Source organism: Microtus oregoni, unplaced genomic scaffold (genome assembly GCF_018167655.1).
Source record: "Microtus oregoni isolate MIOR12 unplaced genomic scaffold, Mior012 000030F_ref0000283, whole genome shotgun sequence".
In the NCBI taxonomy this organism is placed as follows: Eukaryota; Metazoa; Chordata; class Mammalia; order Rodentia; family Cricetidae; genus Microtus; species Microtus oregoni.
Genome location: NW_024543089.1, coordinates 16599732 through 16621643, shown reverse-complemented (window position 1 = coordinate 16621643; position 21912 = coordinate 16599732). Strand labels below are relative to the sequence as shown.

Genomic DNA, 21912 nt, shown 5'->3' with positions numbered 1-21912 from the left:
CTTAAGCTATTACAATTGTATTTAAAACTGAGTCAGTTTGTTGGTGCCAAAATTCAGTCCACATAACCTTCAAAATAATTTTTCAGAATTTCCACCCGAGTTAATGCACCTCCTGTGAAAATCACACAGGTAACCATTACAAACTTGGTCATCATGCCTCTTTGTAGCCAACATCCTGCCAGCCCCAGAAGACTTCTTGTCTTTAGATGTTCTCAAATCTTACTCTCACTGTGTGAGGCATGACAGGAAACTTTTCAGTGGAAAATGTTGTGTATTTTGGTGAAGCTGGTTGGGAGTGAGAGATCAGGACTGGAAGCCTGCAAAGCCGATTTTAACACATGCAGATCCTGAGATGATACTCGTTGGAACTTTCTATTCTATGTGGGTTGAAATTATTTTCTTCTTTTGCCAGATGCCTATCTCCCTGCTTACTGATCTCATTAGTTTAGTATTCTCGTAGAAGGAAAATCTAGCCATTACCTTTTCTTTAAACCAAGTGTTGCCGAAGTTAAAATATTCTTGTGCTTATCTTAGTAAGGTGATTGGAAGTATATAATTATACCCCCCAACACAGAAACATTGGCTCTTAAATTAATATTTCTAAAGGAAAACCTGTGGACTACTTATAATGAGAGAAGCAAGGTATATACAAAGTGCCTGGAAGACCCAAGCTGATTTCTTCATGGTATCGGAGGGCAGACAGCAGCAGTGTTGCTTATTCTGGCTAGCCGTAGGGTACCGCTAAACTGTCTTTTAAGAAGGACATTTTGCTTTAGAGCTTTCCCTCTCTCTCTCTCTCTCTCTCTCTCTCTCTCTCTCTCTCTCACACACACACACACACACACACAAACACGAGAGAGAGACAGAGAGAGACAGAGAGAGACAGAGAGAGACAGAGAGAGAGAGAGAGAGAGAGAGAGAGAGAGAGAGTTGAATTACAGAACATGTCCATGTCTGTTCCTTGTATATCAATTCAACACACCCAGATGCCTAGGCAGATTTGCCATTGTGAGTCACCTGCTCAGGAGCCTTAATATACTTGGAGCCTGCCTTGAGTCAGTTTGAGGCTTGCAGTATTAGGCATGCATTTGTAAAGAATGTAGAAACTATAGCAGCTTCTAAATGGATTTAAACTTCTGTCCCCTGGAAGCATCCCTATCCAGTGAATCTAAACGAAAGTGTTGATAGCTGACTTAATGCTATTCTGACATACACATGGGAATGTTTTTGTGACATACTCATTTGTAAATGAGAATATTGTTCACATGTTTTATGAACACCATTTTTTTCCCTTTTCTTTGGGTTAGAACAGCCTCCTTCAGCTATATAGCTAGTAAAATAGCATAATGAAATGAATCCATGTCAACTAGAGGCTGACTTTCTAGGGGAATATACATACCACTTTAACATAAAGAATATTTTTATCTCATCTCCTCAGTCTAGCTGTGTGGCTTTTAGCAAGCTGATCATGCCTAAGCAGCCAGTCTCTATGAGTATAAAATGAGGCTAAGGAACTCACTTCTCCAGAGTTGACAAAGATTATTAACTAATTAGTAAAAATGCATGTAAGCTATTTTTTCTACCTAATGTCATAGCAAATTTGTGCTTTGTTCAGTGTCTAAACTAAGAATAAGGAGGATTCATAGAAAATTCAGCAATCATAACAGTATAAAAAGTAACAAGTTTGCCAAATGAGAGTCTCAATTAAATATATCTTGACAGCTTGGAATGATGAGCCAGCACTAACAAGATTAAAATTAATAGAGCAAATTAAAAAATCTGGTACTTGAATTGTGATTTGAAAAATTAACTATAAAAGGCTGAAATAAGCGGACCAGTTCAAGGAGGATGTGGGTGTGTGTCAGGATTCATTGGAGTGCACAGACTCCAGTTAAATTAGCTCTAAAATCTGTCTGAGTTCACTGAGAAATGTGTTTGCCAAATGAACAAAATTTATCCTTACTTGGATTTTCAGAATTATGTGTGAATCTAGTCATCTTTACCCCTTTATTTTGAATTCATTGGATCATGAATTATGTAATGTGTTGGCTGTGAACACTACATTTTCAAGTGGACTTTTAAGTCTTTGCTTCATTGTGGTTGGAAAGGTAGTATAAATGAAACCAGTGCTCCTTATACACATGGTTATGCCTGACCACTAAGCTATACCCCAACCCTGCCATTTAGATCTCCTAAGAAAAGACCAGTGGCAGGAGTTGGTAGAACTGAATGAATAGCTGAAAATTAATTCTAATTAAGAAAAAAATTCAAGAGTCTTGATATGGCTACTCCAAAAGCAAAAACGCATGAAGAGTATGAGATCCCTCGCTTATCATTGTAGATGACTTATTATGTAGAAGGCATGTTTTCCCTCCCTCCAGACAGAAAAGGACCGATTGGGAGGAGCTACCAAGTCACATTTTAGTGTTTAGGTCGTGGCCTGCTTTGGAGACATAGTAAAGCCTACCTCAGGATAATGGTTTGGGAATGAACCTGGCAAAGATTGATCCTACAAGGAATATTTGCTGTGTGGGTGACAGATAGGGGTTGCGTGGGTTTTGTTGGGATATAATGCCACTTGCGGTACTATTCTGACAACATAGGCCCTAACCTTGAGCAATTCTTGAGCATTAACTTGTAATGAAAATGAATTCATATGTAGAATATTCATATGCATATTCTACAGTATGCATATAGGATTCATCAGAAAATACCCAGTTATGGAACTAGGAAGGAAGATCAATAGCAAATGTGCTGTTCAAGCTCTGGGACCTACCTGAGTTCAGCCCTTGGCATCCATGTGAAGACATGTCAGACATGGTATGCATGAAATACCCGCACTGAGGAGGAAGACAAGCAGACCCTTGAAGCTTATACTGTTTCTCAGCGTAGCCAAATTGGTGAGCCCCAGGTGCCAGGGAGAGATGCTGACTCAAAAAATAAAGTGTATGGTACTTGAGAACCAGCATGTGAGGTTCACTCCCTTCCTCCTCACATGTATGCAGTGTACCCTCACACAAATGCGCACCCATACCTGCATGTGCGCACCTACACACAAGCACATACCCATAGCTGCATGTGCACACCTACACACAAGCATATACCCATACCTGCATGTGCACACCTACACACACATACCCATAGCTGCATGTGCACACCTACACACAAGCATATACCCATACCTGCATGTGCACACCTACACACACATACCCATAGCTGCATGTGCACACCTACACACACATACCCATAGCTGCATGTGCACACCTACACACAAACACATACCCATAGCTGCTTGTGCACACCTACACACAAGCACATACCCATACCTGCATGTGCGCACCTACACACAAGCACATACCCATAGCTGCATGTGCACACCTACACACACATACCCATAGCTGCATGTGCACACCTACACACACATATCCATAGCTGCATGTGCACACCTACACACACATACCCATAGCTGCATGTGCACACCTACACACACATACCCATAGCTGCATGTGCACACCTACACACAACCACATACCCATAGCTGCATGTGCACACCTACACACACATACCCATAGCTGCATGTGCACACCTACACACACATACCCATAGCTGCATGTGCACACCTACACACACATACCCATAGCTGCTTGTGCACACCTACACACAAGCACATACCCATAGCTGCATGTGCACACCTACACACACATACCCATAGCTGCATGTGCACTTCTACACACACATACCCCTTGTTGAAATACGGAGCGGCGGGCTGTGTCCCGCCACCCAGCTAGCTTTACCCGAAATAATTACACGGAAACTGTATTCTTTTAAACACTGCCTGACCCATTAGTTTCAGTTTCTTATTGGCTAGCTTTTACATATTGATCTAACCCATTTCTATTAATCTGTGTAGCCCACGAGCTGGCTTACCAGGAATGATCTTAACCTGCGTCTGTCTGGAGTGGGAGAACCATGGCGACTCCCTGACTCAGCTTCTTTCTCCCAGCATTTCGTTCTGTTTACTCCGCCTACCTAAGGGTTGGCCTATCAAATGGGTCTAGGCAGTTTCTTTATTAATAAGAAATCACTCCCACATCAACCCCTAGCTACGCATGCACACCTACACACAAGCACATACCCATAGCTGCATGTGCACACCCCACACACAAACACATACCCATAGCTGCATGTGCACACCCCCCACACACATACACAAATTTTTCAACAGGAACGTACTACTTATTATGCACAGTGAGTGCTCCCTGGACAATCCTCCCTCAATAATTGTGTAGGGGTTTATAATACTGGACTTGGCATTAGATAGGGCAATATCTAATGTTTATTCTAAGTGTATCTCTGAATGCTGACAAAGAGCACTTACAATTTTATGCACTTGGGGAACCGATTTACAACTTCTCAAAAATATATCATTAGATGTCACTTTCCTATTTTCTTTCTGATATCTAATGTTCTCTAACAAAAATATAAATCACTATTACAAAATGATAACACTTGGTAGGACAATCCCATCATGTTCCTGAAGGTATCGACAGGGTTGTTTTAAATGAAAGAAATGAAGGGATTGGGGAGCAAATCATGGTACTGACTGTTTTAGTGTCCCTTCCATTGCTGGGAAGAGGCACCAGAGCCAAGGTGACTCTTATAAAAGAGAGAAGTAGCTGGGGGCTTGCTTACAGTTTTAAAGGGTTAGTCCATCAATTATCATCATGATAGAAAGCATTGGGGCAGTGGCTGAGAACTTTATGTCCTCATCCACAGCCAGAAAAGTGAGAGACATTGGGCCTGATCTTTCAAAAAGCATGGGCTTTTGTAACCTCAAAGCCCACCAACCCGCCCCAAGACACACCTCCTCCAGCAAGGCCACACCTCTCCCATCAGGCTGCACCTCCTAATCCTTCCCAAACAGTTCTATTCCCTGGTGACTAAGCATTCAAACACATGAGCCTGTGGGCGCCATTCTTCTTCAAACCACCACACTAACTTTTTGAAAAATGGTTATTTTTGTATTTAGTCATCTTTGCTGAAATGCCAAAGATTCTTTGAGAATGAGAGCTTTTATATGAGGTAACTGATTCTAAACTGAAGGCATAATGATGTGTCCGAGTTAGGTTACTCTGGGTCCTTTAAGATGGGTCCAACCTCTGCCCAACCATGCAATCCCTTTCATGCCTTTCTTTCACCAATCCTCATAAGAAGCAGTGTGTGTTGTTTAGCATTATGTGGAATATAAGGAACTGAGGTTAAGTAATGTCCCTTGCAGCTATGGCTGGGTCTCAGTGGTACAGTACTCTTTCCTACTCTAAAGCCCTGGATTGGGGTGATGAAAAACAAGTATCTTCCCAAAGTCACATGAGTTTTTGTTGCCCAGAAGAAGGTGCTCAACCAAATACAAGTTTTGTTTTTATTTTATTTATGTTTCACCTGCTAACTTTTTTCCTTGGAGTTGGTAGCTAAAGCCAGAGCAGCAAGGGGGAGCAGAGAGAAAGCACAATGTGCCTGAAATGGCTAAGTAACTGCAAAATGTTTTCTCTCCAGACTGTGATTCTCAGCATGCCGTAGGTCAGCAGTGGACAACAGGACAGGAAATGTGAGAAGTGTAGGGCCAAGAATTATCCTAATGTTTTCAAGTGATGGTGGCGCACGCCTTTAATCCCAGCACTGGGGAGGCAGAGGCAGGTGGATCTCTGTGAGTTCGAGGTCAGCCTGGTCTACTAAATGATTACTAGGACAGTCAGGGTTGTTACATAGAGTAACACTTTCCCAGAAAGAAAATTATCTTAGTGTGTTTATCATTTTGATTGTTTATTTACTTGTATATATTTGGATTTTTTTTCCAAGACAGGGTCTCACTATGTAGCTTTGGCTGTTCTGAACTAATTGCATAGACCAGACTAACCTCAAACTCACAGGGATCCACCTGCCTCTGCCTTTCAAGTGCTGGGATTAAAGGTGTTTGTCACCGTGCTCAGGCATTTTCTTTATTTCTATGCGTAGTTTTTAGATAGGGCTTTAAATCAGCCAGATGGCACAGATGTTTAATAGTGGGTGACCTGTCATCTCACTGTTCATCTTGGTACTCTGACCTCTGTCAGAGTCACAAATCTCATTTAAATATTCATGGTTTTGCTTCTTATCCTGTGACAGGGAATATTTAATCATTTGCCAAACTAAAACTTTCAGTTTTGTTTTGTGTAGGTTGGTCACACATCGAAATGTATGTATCACAATACCATAGTCTATAAATAGTTCTGTAGTCCCCCCAAAATCTTCTTTGTTGTTATTCTTTATGCTGCGTTCCTTCTACTACTTGAAACAAAGAAAAACATCTGAAATTTAGAAAGCCTCATTAACAGTGTTTGAGTATAGAGTATAGCAAATTTAGCAAAATAATTCTATGTCCCCCAAAATAGTAGAGCATAAAGGACACCAGTGGCTGTTGGTTCTTACTGCGTCCCTGGTCTTCCCTTGAATATTTTAGTATTCACGAGATTGAAAAGGAATTATTACATCCTCCATGTAATATAGTAAACGAAATCAGTGTCAACTAAATGATGGTAAAGGCTCTTATCTCACAGATCTAATCAGATTTGTTTGATATGACCTTAACTAGAGCATCTGTGTCCCTTCCTGTGTAGCCATTCTCTTGTCACCTACCTGAGTGGAGAAAATGCCCAGGTTCCTCCTCGGAGCTGTGCTCTTCACCTGGTTTCTGCACTCAATTTCCCCTCACCGCATTTGCGAGCTTTTCCTCCTCGTACTCTCTGCTGCAGCTCCTCGTGCTTTTCTTTCTTGTCTAGTTAGGATCATTGCAGGGGTGTGTATCACACTCAGAGAGAATTGCACCACCGCTCTCAGGCTCAGCAGAAAAATGATCATTACATGGTAGGAGGCGCTCTTAGAAATTACTGTTTGCCACTCTTACCCTTGCCTCCTGCCCCTTTTTGGCTTGCACAGGTTGTCTGCTTGTTCTGACACAAACCCCCTCCCTTCTTTGTTTATCTTCTCCTGGTCCTTATAAAAAGGTTAAGCTGTAATTATTGGTGGAGAGAGGACTCAGTAGCTAAGAGGCCTTGCTCTGAATGTGTAAGGACCTATCTTTGAATCCCTGTATTCATATAAAAAACCCTATGTGAGCACATACATCATACTATATCCCTAGTGCCATGGGGAAGGGGCAGAGGCATGAATAATATTCGTGGGTTCACTGCCTGTCAGCCTAGTTCCAGGCTCATTGAGAGATCCTGTCTCAAGGCAGCAAGACAGAGTGATAAAGCAGAACACCTGTTGTTCTTCTTTGGCCCTACAGATGCATGCATCTGTGCGCGCGCACACACACACACACGAACACACATACATGCACATGAACACACACACATACACAGGAACGTATACACACGCAAAGGTAAGTTGTGCTTGTTTTTCTCTATATTCAGACTGACTCCACAGTTCCGCTGATTCTCCTTTTCCGAAAGGTACTGTCGGCGCAGTAACCTTGCAGAGGGCTTGACCATGTTCTTGAATCCTTACAGATGTCCCACCAACTAGTCAAGGCGTGGACCACAAGCAGGTCCAGAGAGAGCTGGGGAATGTAGTCCTGCACCTCCACAACCCTACCATCCTTTCTTCCTCTTCGGTGGAAGTGCACTGGACAGTGAGTTCTTGTAATACTTGTATGGTTTTTAATAATCAGGTGATTTCTGTGAGATTCTTATAATAGGGGATTTACACCACTGCTTTTCACTTCCACACTAATGTTAATTTTATTATGCAAACATTATTTATCCCAGGGGCTATGATCTGACTTTAATATATACCTATATATACACACTAAAATTATATATATATATATGTATGCTAAAATAATCCTGCCAGTGTCGAGAGATAGAATCACAAAGTATTTGAGCACATGACATGTGATATGCACATTGCCAAATTTTTTTTTCATTTAGGAATACTTCCAAGTTGTATTGAGCAGATTTTGAAAATATATTTTTATTAATTCTTTGAGCATTTTATGCATACATATCTATATATATGCAATATATTTTGGTCATATTCACCCCCTACCCCGTCCCCTCATGTTTTTCCTATCCACTCCCACCCTCCCATCCACTTCCAGCTTCATGGTAGTAGTTTTCAAAACCAGAACGCCATCTCTAAGGTGCCCACATGTCTCTTCCAGAACGGGACACTCACAGTGAAGGTTCATGCTTCTGCTGAAGCAGATTAGAATATTATTGCAGATGCTGGTGCTTCCTCACCACTGTGCGCTAGAAATCCACACTGTGTGCTCCCATTGGGTTTTTTTTTATTCTTGTGAATTTTTATTACTAGTTTGCTGCAAAACAAGAAAATGGTGATACTAACTCCAGTTTTATTCATCATTGTGATAGGTGGATCAACAGTCTCAATATATTCAAGGATATAAAATTCTCTACCGGCCATCTGGATCCAGCCATGGTGAATCCGAGTGGTTGGTCTTTGAAGTTAGGACCCCAACCAAAAACAGTGTGGTGATCCCTGATCTCAGAAAAGGCGTCAACTATGAGATTAAGGCTCGCCCGTTTTTTAATGAGTTTCAAGGAGCCGACAGTGAAGTCAAATTCGCCAAAACCTTAGAAGAAGGTGAGTATGATGGAGTGGACGTCCTTGGTGTGCGAGATGTCTCCTGTGCTTTTGAGTTAATAGAACTTTTTTAAAAGTTAGTAATGGCATTTATCATGAATCTACACAGATTAAAATATTTTTGCTGTGGAAATTTGTTCACTAACAAGTGTAAGAAACTGTAAGTGACTTGCTTCAGTGGCCACCTGCACAAAATGTGTGCAAACGTTAGCACTATCACTAAAATTCACATTCGAAGACAGACTTGCCCGTGATTTGCACGCTTTTTATTCATGGACGCTTACGTTAGTGGGGTGTATGTAAGCTGAGTAATATCTGGGTTTGCCCGGACTTTCCAGAGTCCACATTTTCTCCTGATGCCTCATGCTTGGAAACCCCTTGGTTCCTGGCAAACCAGTATTTCCACTCTAGAACTGAAAACCGAAAAGACTATCAACAGAAATATAAAGGCTTTCATGTCACTGTATACTTTAAAAAAAGGGGAGAGCGAATTTTCTCTAATTACTAGTCGGCATATGTGTGCATGTGTGTAGGTATATGACATTGCTGTGAAGACATGGAGTATTTTTTTTTTCTCCTTCCACCTTGGCACTCAGGGAGATAACTAAGGTGGACAAGCTTGCCCAGCCATACATTTGTTTGCTGATCAACCTCACTGCCCTGTCCAGAGTTGTTTTGTGCCTGTAATTGTATTTGGCTATTAAAAAAAATATCGCCATGTCAATGACTTAATATAACTCAGAGAAAACTTGTAGTTTGGGGCCTTTTGGTGTTGGGTGATACCCATGTTTAAAACATGCAACATCAGTATGTTTACTGTGTGCTTTTGAAATTTGTATGTTTTGGTGTTCTATGCTACACTCTTAAAACCTACTGTTTTTATTGCAATTAATAGCACCTAGTGCCCCTCCCCGAAGTGTAACTGTGTCAAAGAACGATGGAAATGGGACTGCAATTCTTGTCACTTGGCAACCACCTCCTGAAGATACTCAAAATGGAATGGTTCAAGAGTACAAGGTAAAGGACTTAGTAAATTCACTGGCAGCCCTCACAGCTCACAGAGCAAAGTAACCTGTGTAAATTGTCTACTGTCCTTTGTCGCCATCTGCTGGCCCAAAGGCCAAACATGTAAAATTATTTCTTAAATTCTATACACAGTAATTGTCCGTACTAGAAAAGCTATTTGGAAAATAAAAAAGTAAAGATTAAAATAAAAGTTGTAAGTGGCCAACTAATATTTGTTTATATAATCTCATAAAAATTTTAAATGCTCATGACATTTTTTTCAATGATTGAAGACACAACATATTTTTAAAGACACCGTAGATGTTTCAAAAGCATTTCAAGTAAAAATTTTACTCGTAACTGGTTCATTAGAAGATCAATATGGCCATCATCTTAAATACTTCCTCATAAGGTCTAAGGTTGTTCCAGTGTTAGGGTATAACAGCACACAATGTTTCGGCCCAGGGCAACAGGCTGTTGTAGAAGCATTTGTAAAAGAGCCTAAAATTTGATGATGTCTTGGCTCCCAAGCAAAATTGTGTAACGTAGACATTTTCCCCTAAGAGTCAGAACTCATTTATCTCCTCAAGAAATGTGCAAGGGTGAATTTCACTTAGCTTCATGGTCAATTTAAAATAATAAAATGCCTTTCAGAACCTGATTGACTGGCACAAAATCAGTTTGTGGCTTCGGTTCAGCTCTGTAATGTAATTGTTGGGAAAAAAAAAACTCACAAAGGAGTTTCTTTCCAATGGCCAGGTTTGAGATAAAATGTCTCACCATTTGTGGGCATTAAGTATCGAAACTGAACTGCAGTAATTAAAACTTTTAGAGAAAAAGTTAAAGGTGATTGACCAAGTGCTAGAGAACATTGGTGTTTTGATTGCCGTGAGGTCTGTTTTCCTAGTACAGTGTAGATAAATAATAGCCCATCCTAGCTAGGCCTTCCTACTACTGGAGGATGCTTCAGAGAAGCCAGAGTATTGCGAACTATTCTAGATATCATTTCCTTGTGGATACAGTAAAAATATCATCATCTCCTATATCCATTTATTCAAGAGTATCATTCAATGATTAATCTTTTAATGACACCTAAAGGCAGGCTTTGAGTGTAGTCAGACTTTCAATCTCCTAAGTTGATGGTTTGTTACTGCATGTCAGTATCAAAGTTCATGATTGCACAGTTACCTTTCTATTACAAGAATGTCCTTGCATCAGGTGTGTATAGTTATTCCTTTGTATTCCCAATGTGTTATGAAACAGAAATTATTTCAATTTATATGGCAGCTCTAATGGTTAATATTGTCTATTGATCATAGCTCAGCCTACCATGCTCAAGATAAATCCTAGGGTTACCCTTACACATTGTTAGTTTTTTATTTCCAATACAAACCATATTTATATGAAATATCTTAGATTATTCCGGAGTTCTTCTGCCTTCCCAGAAAACTGTATCTTGGGTTTGATGGTCATGTGATGTGTTCGTTCTGGTTAATTCTATCCTGAAGTGTCAGGCTCAATGCTTCCTGTGCAGCTTTGTTTTGTGGTAGCTGGTCATATAGAGTTACTCTTGTGTATAATTGTGATTATAATACAAATTATAAATGATGGCAAGTACATTATTGTTCTTTATGTGAATATTCACAGCCTTCCGCAGAGTAATTTTTATTTCTTCATGAAAATTTCTTGATGATAAAAAATAACAAAAACCTAATGAAGTGGGCTGATGAGAGCCGTGTGAGAGAAATAACCAAAGTGTAGCAAGCTGACCACTTTATATGATAAGATTTTTTTCATAATTTATTTGTTTTATGTATTTATTCATGTGTGTGCGGGTGCACATTGAGGCCAGAAAAGGATATCAGATCCCTCAGAAATGGAGTTACAGATGTTGATAGACTAAATTACGTGGGTGTTGGAATGTAAACTCCGGTCCTCATGATCCCTATGACTATGTAGCAAACCGTCTTAACTGTCAAGACATATCTCCAGCTCCTATATCAGTCCTTCCCAACCTATGGGTCATGTCAATAGCTCTTTCACAGGGGTCACCTAAGACTGACAAAAATCACAGATATTATGATTCATTATAGTAGTAAAATTATCATTATAAAGTAGCAGCGAAAACAATTTTATGGTTGGGGTCACCACAACAGAAGGAACTGTATTAAAGGGTCACAGCGATAAGAAGGTTGAGCACAGCTCCCCTATATGATGGATTCTTAAATGATTATAGCTAACAAAAGTACCTATGAAAACATGTAGGAATCTTAAAGCTACTGTTAATATGGAATTTGATGAGAATAATCTCAGAATTAGTTCAAGGCCAAAAATGATTTCTAAAGTTTCATTTACTGGATCATTGGATTCTTTATAGATCTGCACTTTGCACAGGTCTGAAACTTATATGTGGTGTGTGCTGAACTTTGCGTTAACTTGGGTAATTTATCTCTCATTATTTACTTCTTCCAGGTTTGGTGTCTAGGTAACGAAACTAGGTATCACATAAACAAGACAGTTGATGGGTCTACCTTCTCAGTGGTCATCCCCTCTCTGGTTCCTGGGATCCGATACAGTGTGGAGGTTGCAGCAAGCACTGGAGCAGGTCCTGGGGTGAAGAGTGAGCCTCAGTTCATCCAGTTAGGTAAGAGTCACATGATCTGTCATTCTCCCACTTAGCTCCGCTTGGCTGTTCTTATTTTGCTTACAGACCAGCCATTGTTGCAAACCAAGGTTTCTAGCTGCCGCAGGGCTATCTTTGTTTAAAACACAGACAGCTATGGATACATAGCCATGCATCACTTACCAAGGGCAAAACAGTCTGAGAAATTCATCGGTAGGTGATTGTGTCATTGTGTGGGCATCACAGAGTACAGTGATGTAAACTAAGACATCGGTGACATCACTAGGCAACGCAATCTTTTGGGACCGTGACTCTGCATATGGTTCATCATTCCAAGATGTTATATATGGTTAATGACTGTAGATGACTTGCAACTAAAATATCAAAGTGTAATATCACTCTTTCAAATACAGAGATGCCAATATTTACTGTCATTCTTACTCTGTCTTATGGAATTTTTATCTAATTAACAAATGCTGTTAATCGACCATCAAGGAAGCCTCAAATAAAAAGAAAGACTCAGTCTTTCCTCCTGTGGCTTTTACAACTGTTCTGTAAGAGAAACGTCTTCATTGGGGTTTCTATTACTCTGACAAAATACCATGAGCAAAATGCAAGTTGTGGAGGGGAGGGTTTATTTGGATTACTCTTCCAAAGCACTGTGCATCATTCGAAGTAGTCAGGACCGTGACTCCCGAAGGGAAGGAGCCTGGACACAGGAGCTGATGCAGAAGTCATGGACTGGTGCACTAACTGGCTTGCTTCCCATGCCTTCTTCTGTCTGCTTTCTCATGGAACCCAGGACCACCAGTCCAGGGACTGCACCACCCACAGTGGGTTGGGCTGTCCCTCACCAATAACTGGGGGCATTTTCTCGATTAAAGTTTCCTCCTTTCACATAACTCTAGTTAATGTGGCAGGTTGCCATAAGACTAGCCAGCACAGGAAATAAAATCCTTCCTTGAAATACTTAAGCCAGGTTTGGGAAATTTATATTTACATTTAATGTCTATTTAAAATTGTAATTGGTTTTTATTACAAAAGGTAAATTAAGATATTAATGTTTAAATATTTATATACTAATTACTTAAAAGGCTAAATACAATTTCTGCTTTAAAAATATTAGATTAATGAAAAAGAAAATGTGTCACAGAAGCCCACATGACTATGATTCAATACAGAAAATATATTATATGCAGAATATACAAATTAACATTCACTACAGAAATATATTACATACAGATTATACAAATTAACAGGTGGCTAAAAGTCAAATATAAAAAACAAATACTATTGTTCTTAAAAAGACAAGATAAAAATAGTTTGATTTTTAAGTAGTGATATTTATATTATTAAAGGTAACAAGAAGTGCAGAGTCAACTTTATATATTAACAATCAGAAATGAAACTTTGAAATATTTTATGTCATATGTGAAATTGTGGCCAAAGGATCGGGTGACACAGTCTGCATGCTTCCCAAGCACATACCTTCTTAAGGCACTAATAATACTGTCACCTTAGAATTATGTCAAGATAAAATTACGAAATATCCATCCTGGAATATTGTACTTATTTCACTGTTAAGACAAAGCCAGTGGCTCTAGGATAGACAGAAAATCTTTGCAATGTAACACAGTAAAGTTTCCCGAACACTGGTTATTGTTTAGGACTCAGTTCCATGTAAGTTCTGAGTGCCAAGCATTGTGGACCACAGGTCAATGAAATCGAGGCTTTAAGATGAGGTTTCAGGGGCTGTCCCCAGGCCAGCTGAAGAGGAGAAAGGACACACATTTTATGGCAGAACTTAAATGCTTCAGGCTAAGAGGGGGGCATCTTGCTCTTACCCATTCTGATTGCATGTAAGGTATTTGGGGCCCCCACAGAATGAGGTCGCTGGGTAGGGAACCACCTTCCACCAAGTGGAGATTTAAATGCTAATTGTGAGATTCCCATTTAAAGCTTGCTCACTCAGCTGCAACTCTGGGCTAGAATTTCATAATTTTTAACTCACCATTTCCACTTACCAGCTTTGAATGTAATTATTACATGCATCTCTTTTCGACAGAAATAGCTTCACAACTTGTTTCAAGCAATACAGGAAATGGAAAAAATGCTTAATGTATCTGTTAGAATGTTTTAACATGCATGCAGGAATAAATATAAGTTGACACATACACATTTATCCACTTTGCTGTAATGTCAATATCTATTTTTTAACATTGCAAGTTACATTGCTGTGATCCTGTTGACAATGTTTGCTTTTATAGAGCACTGCCTTTTCGTCCTATTATTTCGGAAGATGGGTTGTATGGGGGGACTGTGGGTTATTTTATTAAGATTTATATCAAGAAATTTCAGACTCAAATATTTTAATATAGCCTCAGCTGCAGTGAGACCAAACCTGATATATTGAGTGGCCATTTGAATTCATTAGTCACACCAACACTTTATTCCGTTCAGCCCATCTGGTCGCTAGCAGTGGAACCTCCCATGGCCCTTTCTATAAAATCTGAAGCTACCAGATTTAACCTTGCACAAACAACCATGCGATCTGTAAACCTGGTAGATACAAAGGATGAATTAAGAGTGAAAAGGATGGGCCTGCTTAGTGAGCACTAAGAGGTGGAAATGCTCTTAGGCCAACCAGAGATTAAAGGGTCTGGGACATGAAATAAAACTTTCCATCAACAAACAGTTGAAAGCAGGTGACTGCTGGCAAAAATAGTTTCTCAGCCTTGACCCTCTGTAGAGTGAAACTGGCAGTTGCGTTCAAGGAAAAGGTACATGTAGTACCCACACGGGCAAGCGCGTGCGTGCACACACACACACACACACACACACACACACACACACACACAGCATGACGAGGAATTTAGACCTTCCATATGGAGAGGAGCGCTGTATTCCTAAAGCAGTCTCAGCACACACTAAAAGCTATTTATTTTTATTGCCAGTTATCTTGTCAAAAGGCAGTATCATTTAATAAGGAAAAAGCCATGTTCAAGTTCAGAAATGTTGTTCATGAAGAATTAGTTGTGTCGATTATTGTTCTCGAAATGAAACTCTACCGGGGGACCAGAACATGCTCCAGTTTTAAAGCAGAATTGCTGATGTCTCTTTGATCAGGCTTGGAGTTCTCTTTCTGCAGAGAGGCTGTGAATCGGTCCTCCCTTGACAGGGCTCAGATGATCTGGTCGCTGGTGTTTACCTTGCTATGGCTTCCCTGTCCCAGGGAACGGTGACTGGCAGGTGCCCTGAAATTTTTATGTAACCTGCCTGCATGACCGCTCTCTAGGATACCTTTGACCAGGAAGAGTGAGCGACAGATATCTGTGTCTCCAAGGAGACATGGGGGAGGCAATGGGACCAAATTCGTGACAGAAGCAATTTACTACAGACAGATCTGAAAGGGAGGAGGCCACAGGAGCCACTCACTACCCCGCCGTGTGAATCCAGAGGAAGGGCCTGTGGAATCATGGTGTCTTTATTGGTGCTCAAAAGTTTCCTCAGAACAAAACCCCTGTAAATTTCAAGGGTTTGGTTGTTCCAGGAGGAAACGGTGGTGGATTCCAGAGTGCGCCGCCATCACTAAGAGGCTGTCACCACTGGACATGTGCACAATCCATAGCGAACGAGTGGGATCGTGAAGGAGGTTGAACTGCTACGTCCCAGACACAGTCGGTCATACGGAGGCTAGAGTATCTGGCTTGAGCATGCTAAGACCTGGGAGAAAACAGGAAGAGAGAGCTGCAGAGATGGTTCTGTGCTTGCCGAGCAAGTGTGAGAATCTAAGTCGGAGTCCCTAGGACCTCTGTAAAATCTGGGCATGACAGAATACTTACAGAATCCCAGCAGTAGGGAGGCAGAGCGAAACAGATGCCTGTAGCTCGCTGGCAGCCAGACCAGCTGAAATACTGAACTGTGCATTCAGTGAAAATCTGTCTCCAAGACATAGGTGGGAAGCGATTGAGGAAGACATTGGGTGCTGAATTTTGGCATCCACAGGCATATTCATAACACATACACACCCACACCCATATGCACAGCCATTGGCACACAAAATGTATGCACACATACACACATACATTTTTCTCAGAGCTCCAACATATTCTTAGGAGATGGGCCTGAGTTTCTCACAACAGGAGAAAAAAAAAAAAAGGACTAAACCAACTCTATCCCCCAGCTGCTAAGGGGTTTAGGACCAGAGGGAACCATTTCCTTTACTGTGTGCCCACTCATGGCTGTGCTTCAATTCACTGGTCATACAGAGGGCCCTGGTTAAGGTAAACGGGTCACAGCGCATAACCATAGGGCATGGATCTGAGAAGGGGAGTGCCAGCAATGAGCGGGCTGCTAGGAATGGGAAGGAGATGATGAGGGGAGCAGAAGAATACACTGTGTGTATCGAATAGCAAACTTACAGTGAACAGGGAAAATAGATCCAAATCAACATGAAGCTATAAGAATGCAGGACATTATGTAGTAGTTTATGTCAGATGACTCAATGATAGGAAGAATAAAATGGGCAAGCACCTCTTTTTTCCCCCAGATAGAGTGTAGAAAGATATTAAAAGGACTTCCAGCACTGGGGACACTGCACACTGTGCAGCCTTAAGTTGGCCACCACTAAGGGTCAACAAAACAGGTTGCCTTGCTGGTGGAGCAACAGCCTTGATTTCCTAGAGTTCGCGGGCAGCTCGGGGGGGGGGGGGGGGGGCTTAACTAAGAACTGCAGGCCTCAGCAACCTCTCTACAGGCCTAAGACAAATGGAAAACGAGTAAATTTTATTACCCATATATTCTATCAATTTTTAATTTTGAATCAAAATGTCTAGCACAAAATATGAGTCCTTTTGGCTATTCGTAACACTTGATGATTCTTTTACATATTTAATGTTCTTTTCTTATTTCTAATGTGGATCATCATTATTATTCTAAAAGAAAGATTATCTGTAGTTCTGCCAAAGCTAATTTTTATAGTGTTTTAGCGGTCTTTGATTTTATAATTCTTTCTGAATATAAGTTCAAATAATGTGCAATTAAGACAGTTGAAGACTATGAAAAATAGTTTTGGGGAGGGAACAAACACATTTTTTTTTTAAGATCTACTTAAAGAAGAGGTAAAATTTCAATTCTAGTTTCCCACCTGCCTCCCACCGCCCATTTTTAAGAGTTTCCCTATGTAACCCCAGCTGGCCTGGGATTCTCTGTATAGACTGGCTGGTTTCAAATCACATAGAGATACAACTGCCTCTGTCTCCTTGGTGCTGGGACTAAAGCTGTGGGCCACTGCACCTAACTTATTTCTATCATTTTTGAAGCAAATATTTGAGGGTTCCTACAGAAGTGTGAAAAAGTTTTTTCTATATTTACAAATTCAGTACCCTTTATTTCCCAGAATGCATTAAGTTATTCCATAGTTTAGAGGTACTTTGGTATATTTGGTTAGTTTTCTCATATGAAACCTACACTAAACACCCACACAGTATTCTGAAATAAAAAGACAGAGGGCATTTGTCTTTAACGGTAGCCTCATAAAAGTATGACATACTTGTTTTGAATTAAAGTAAATGGAATAAATAAATTCTTTCCCCTAAAACCTCTTGCACTTCCCAGTGGTGGCTGAGGCAAAATGGAAAAAAAAAATCATTGTGCAGATGCTAACAAGATGAAACAAGAGCCATGTATACTGTACTGTACTGTCACGTTGAGATTTTGACCCTTATTAACCAAGAGGTGGCCTTTCAGATTCTCATGGAAACCCCGTGTCTCCCGAGGACCAAGTGAGCCTCGCTCAGCAGATCTCAGACGTGGTGAAGCAGCCAGCTTTCATTGCTGGCATTGGGGCAGCCTGCTGGATCATCCTCATGGTCTTTAGCATCTGGCTGTACAGGCACCGCAAGAAGAGAAACGGTCTCACCAGCACGTATGCGGGCATCAGGAAAGGTGTGGTAGCTATAAAACCTTTTATCTTAAACTGATAGTGTGTTATTCATGGCACACAGCCTTCATTAAATGGCTTTATTATGGGAAGGTTCTCAATAGTGCTGTTATTTCTCCACATTGTCCATATAGGAACTTGCTCATGTGGCAAGCCAGGAATAGACTCTTCCAGCCTCTCTGGGCCCACCTTTTTCTAAAGAAAGCACTCTTTGCTTGCGATGAGGCGAGGCGGGGCCGCACATGCCTAGAGACTCGCATGCCTTTGCAACACACCCTCAGATCTCAGCGCTGCCCTTGTTTATTTTTTACTAGCTGAGTCAGTTCTTAAGACTCCCTGGTAGATAGCCATCCTCTTCATTCTCGTCTTTGATAACTCAGGTTTACACCAGGGCAGCTCTAAGTCACGGACCCCTTACCTGTGTTTGTTTATAGTGCTCCCTTTTGTTCTCAAAGTTCTCAGGGGTTGGATGGAAACAGTGTGATTCACCCTAGATATAGACCCCATATGTTAACCTGATAGAAGACCTTTACATTGCTGCAGAGCAGACGTTGTAACGATTGCTTATAAGGCTCCCCCTAGCCCAACCATGACCTCCTTTCTATGCTAACTGTGCCCATGTTTCCTAAGCAAACACTTTAGACATGCCCTGGCAAAGTACTGCCTCTGACTAATTGTGCGGCTAAGTCAGTATTGTCAGTGCTAGGTGGAACTCAAACACCCCTGTACCTTTAGACAGAATCCTAGCTGTGCATTCTCAGATTTCTGTGCTCTTGCTTACAAGAGATCTTAACAAAAGAATGAGCGAGACTGTCACCAGTCCTGTGGAAATGAAGCCCTGACCAGCCCTGGCCCTGCAGCCCCCTTCCGTATGTAAACCTTCCCAGGCATTGTCATCTGTCCCCACCCCCCACCCCCCACCCCCGACACACACACACACACACAAGACACGAGTTCTGTCAGTGGGAAATAGCAAAAAAAGCCTTGGAGGGCTTGGGGCCAGTGCAAAGACAGTGCGGCTCATTATGCATACAAAGACGAACAATGACAGACACGTGCTGGCCAGATGATCCTCTGACTCGGATCAATGGAGAGAAGAGCTTTGTGGGAGGTGGCTTGGGGAGGGAGGAGGATACCCTTGGAGGCTGTTTTTGAAATCTGACTTGAGTTAGGAAGCAGGGCTAAGTAATATTGAAATGTAGAGTCCCCTGCACTTTCTGGTGGAAGGACCTCCATCAAGAGCTTGGTTGTGTAAGCATCCAGTCCTTGGGTTCCAGGGTTTCCTGTAGCAGGTTAATGCTCTCTACTGTCTTGCTCTAAGGATGTGGCACAGACCCCTCCTTGCTCTCCAAAGCCTTCCTTGCCTTTACTAATGTCCTTTGCGCATGCCAGTAAACACCTCTGTGCATTCCCCAACTAATCCCGTTGCCTTTTCAGTTAGCCCCCGCTGAACAGAAATCATAAAACATAATTCTGAATGGGACTTCCTGAGCCCCTGACTCTCTTTTCCTCACCTTAACATTTTTTTGTAATTCTTTTCCTATGCAATTTTTAAAGCACATTGTGTCATCTGAAATTTCTTATGCTAAAAAAATAATGCCAGTGGTCTAAGCGAAAAGAGATATGGCATATTTTAACAGAATCAGTGCAGAATGCCCATTTGCCTGCACAAGATCAAGCCGGAGTGTGACTTTTTCACACTGTGGGGATTTTGGGGGTGGCCTCGCCACATTTTGCTGTGTATGATGTGCAGCAGTCCTGCATACCTGCCTGTGTTCATTCACACAGATCCCCAACATTAGTGAGCACACAAGGTGTTAGCTGTGGCCTTGGAAGACTTGGGAATTCAGTTGGGTTTGGGTGGGTAAAAATCCCACTTGGTGCTCGCCTGTCCTGATTTGTTTTTCCTCTTCACAAATGGGTTAGCGAAAGCACCTAGAATGGCCTTTCTGGTCCCCTGTGTCCTTGTCATCGCAGATTAATGTTCAGGGACTCCATTCTTGCTTGAACAGCTTTAGTTTCAAACGCACCTGTTCTTTATATTTTATCAGGACTTGTTACTATTGTTTTTTTTAATATAGCTAAATTATATTGACTTTGAAAAGATCTGAGTGAAAAAAGTCACAACGAAATTCTTAAGATGGTCCTGCCGTGCCACACACGAAGGCCACTGTATAAGTTGAGGATGCATTGAGGGTTTTGTGATTGTTCTTTCTTGTATGCTAATATTACGTAGCTTGCAAAAAAGTGGACATGGTACACCCTTCCAGCATGTTCCCAATCCAAGTTCAGACCCTATCATCAATTTCCTATTGATATATAAATGGGAAATAAACTTTGGTATTTTTGATACATGAAAATTAATCAATATTGCAGCTTATTTGCCCTAAAGAATTGTTGCGAGCAATCTTTAATTTGAAAGGAAGGCATTTTCCTGCTTTCCCTATTAGGGCTGCATTTCCTTTAAATTGAAGGGGAGAGATTGGAAAATCATTTCGTCTCCTCCCTCTATGAAATAGCATGGAAATTGCAGTGGTGCTTGCCTGCCCCCAGCAAAGGGAGAAGATGGGGAAATGGGGGGGGGGGGGGCAGACTGCCACTTTTGAGGTCTGCAGTTCAATTTCAGGCATTATTGATTAGATTAAGATTTATAACTACAGAAAGAGTGGAGGTTCTCCGGGGGGTGTTATTGTTCTTTTGTTCCGCTTCTAGGGTGGCATTAAAAAATGTTCTGTCTGTCCCTCGAAAGCTTCTCAGTGTAAAGGATGACAAATAAATTGGAGGTGTAGCTCCACATCCCTGCATCTCTTACTATCCATCCACAAGTTTTCATGATCATTAAAAAAAAGCAAAAACAAAAGAATACCATGTTACTCTGTTTCTGTTCTGCCAGGCATTTCTCCCCAGTAAAGCTGTATAATTTGTTTGATATTCTCTCTCTCTCTCTCTCTCTCTCTCTCTTTCTCATCTCTCCCTCTCCCCCCATTCCAGTAATGAGCCACTGCACCTACTATTCCACTTACCAAGCATTTACTTTCAGATGTCCAGATAAGGATCCAACACAGCCCTGATAATACTTGTTTAAGAATCCATCATCCAGTGTTTGGGAATGATTAATAGTGCAGGATTCCTGTTTGTACTAAAGCAGTGGGCAGACTCTGTGTTTCTAAATGCAAGGTCATCCGCAGGCTAACCCAGACAATTCCCCTCCTGAGAGTGTTAGAATGTCAGCCACTTCAGAAAGGTACCTGTAGAGACAGGCTGCTTCTTTTTCAGACTTCAGATGTGGTGTTACTCATATATCAGAGTGTCAAACCCACTGGCTTGGTTATTTACATTTGTGTTATGTTCAGCTGTCTGCTTGATTTATACTAATGTGATATGTTCCCCTTCTCTCTCCAGCTTAATAACTAGTTTATATTTTGTTTTGATTTTTCAGTCCCGTCTTTTACCTTCACACCAACAGGTATCTATTTGCACTTACCCTCTTCCTTCCGTGTGTTAGTTTGGCGTGTGTCGTGCTGTTATGTTTCAGTTCATCTTAAACGGTAACTTGGGGAAAGGACTTGCATAGACCACAATGTTGCATAGACCACAATGTTGCATTTACTCATGCCAGGCATGTGTCTGAAGTAGAAATGGTGGGCGTTGCTTTTCATCTACTCAGTGCAGTTACATATCCTGCATGCCACATTGCATC

At 41.2% G+C, this 21912-nt stretch overlaps 1 protein-coding gene across 9 annotated transcripts in view; it reads left to right on the top strand.

The window, feature by feature from the left end:
• Robo1 (roundabout guidance receptor 1) overlaps positions 1-21912 on the top strand; it is a 1017834-nt gene that overhangs the window by 947824 nt on the left and 48098 nt on the right. For 7 of the 9 annotated variants that reach the window (XM_041678490.1, XM_041678491.1, XM_041678497.1 and 4 more), the window contains 6 exons: positions 7548-7669; positions 8412-8643; positions 9539-9660; positions 12121-12292; positions 18020-18217; positions 21652-21678. In XM_041678490.1, coding sequence (XP_041534424.1) covers positions 7548-7669; positions 8412-8643; positions 9539-9660; positions 12121-12292; positions 18020-18217; positions 21652-21678 — 873 coding nt within the window. The remainder of the gene's footprint in view (positions 1-7547; positions 7670-8411; positions 8644-9538; positions 9661-12120; positions 12293-18019; positions 18218-21651; positions 21679-21912) is intronic. The other 2 variants (XM_041678498.1, XM_041678496.1) reach the window with 1 other exon arrangement.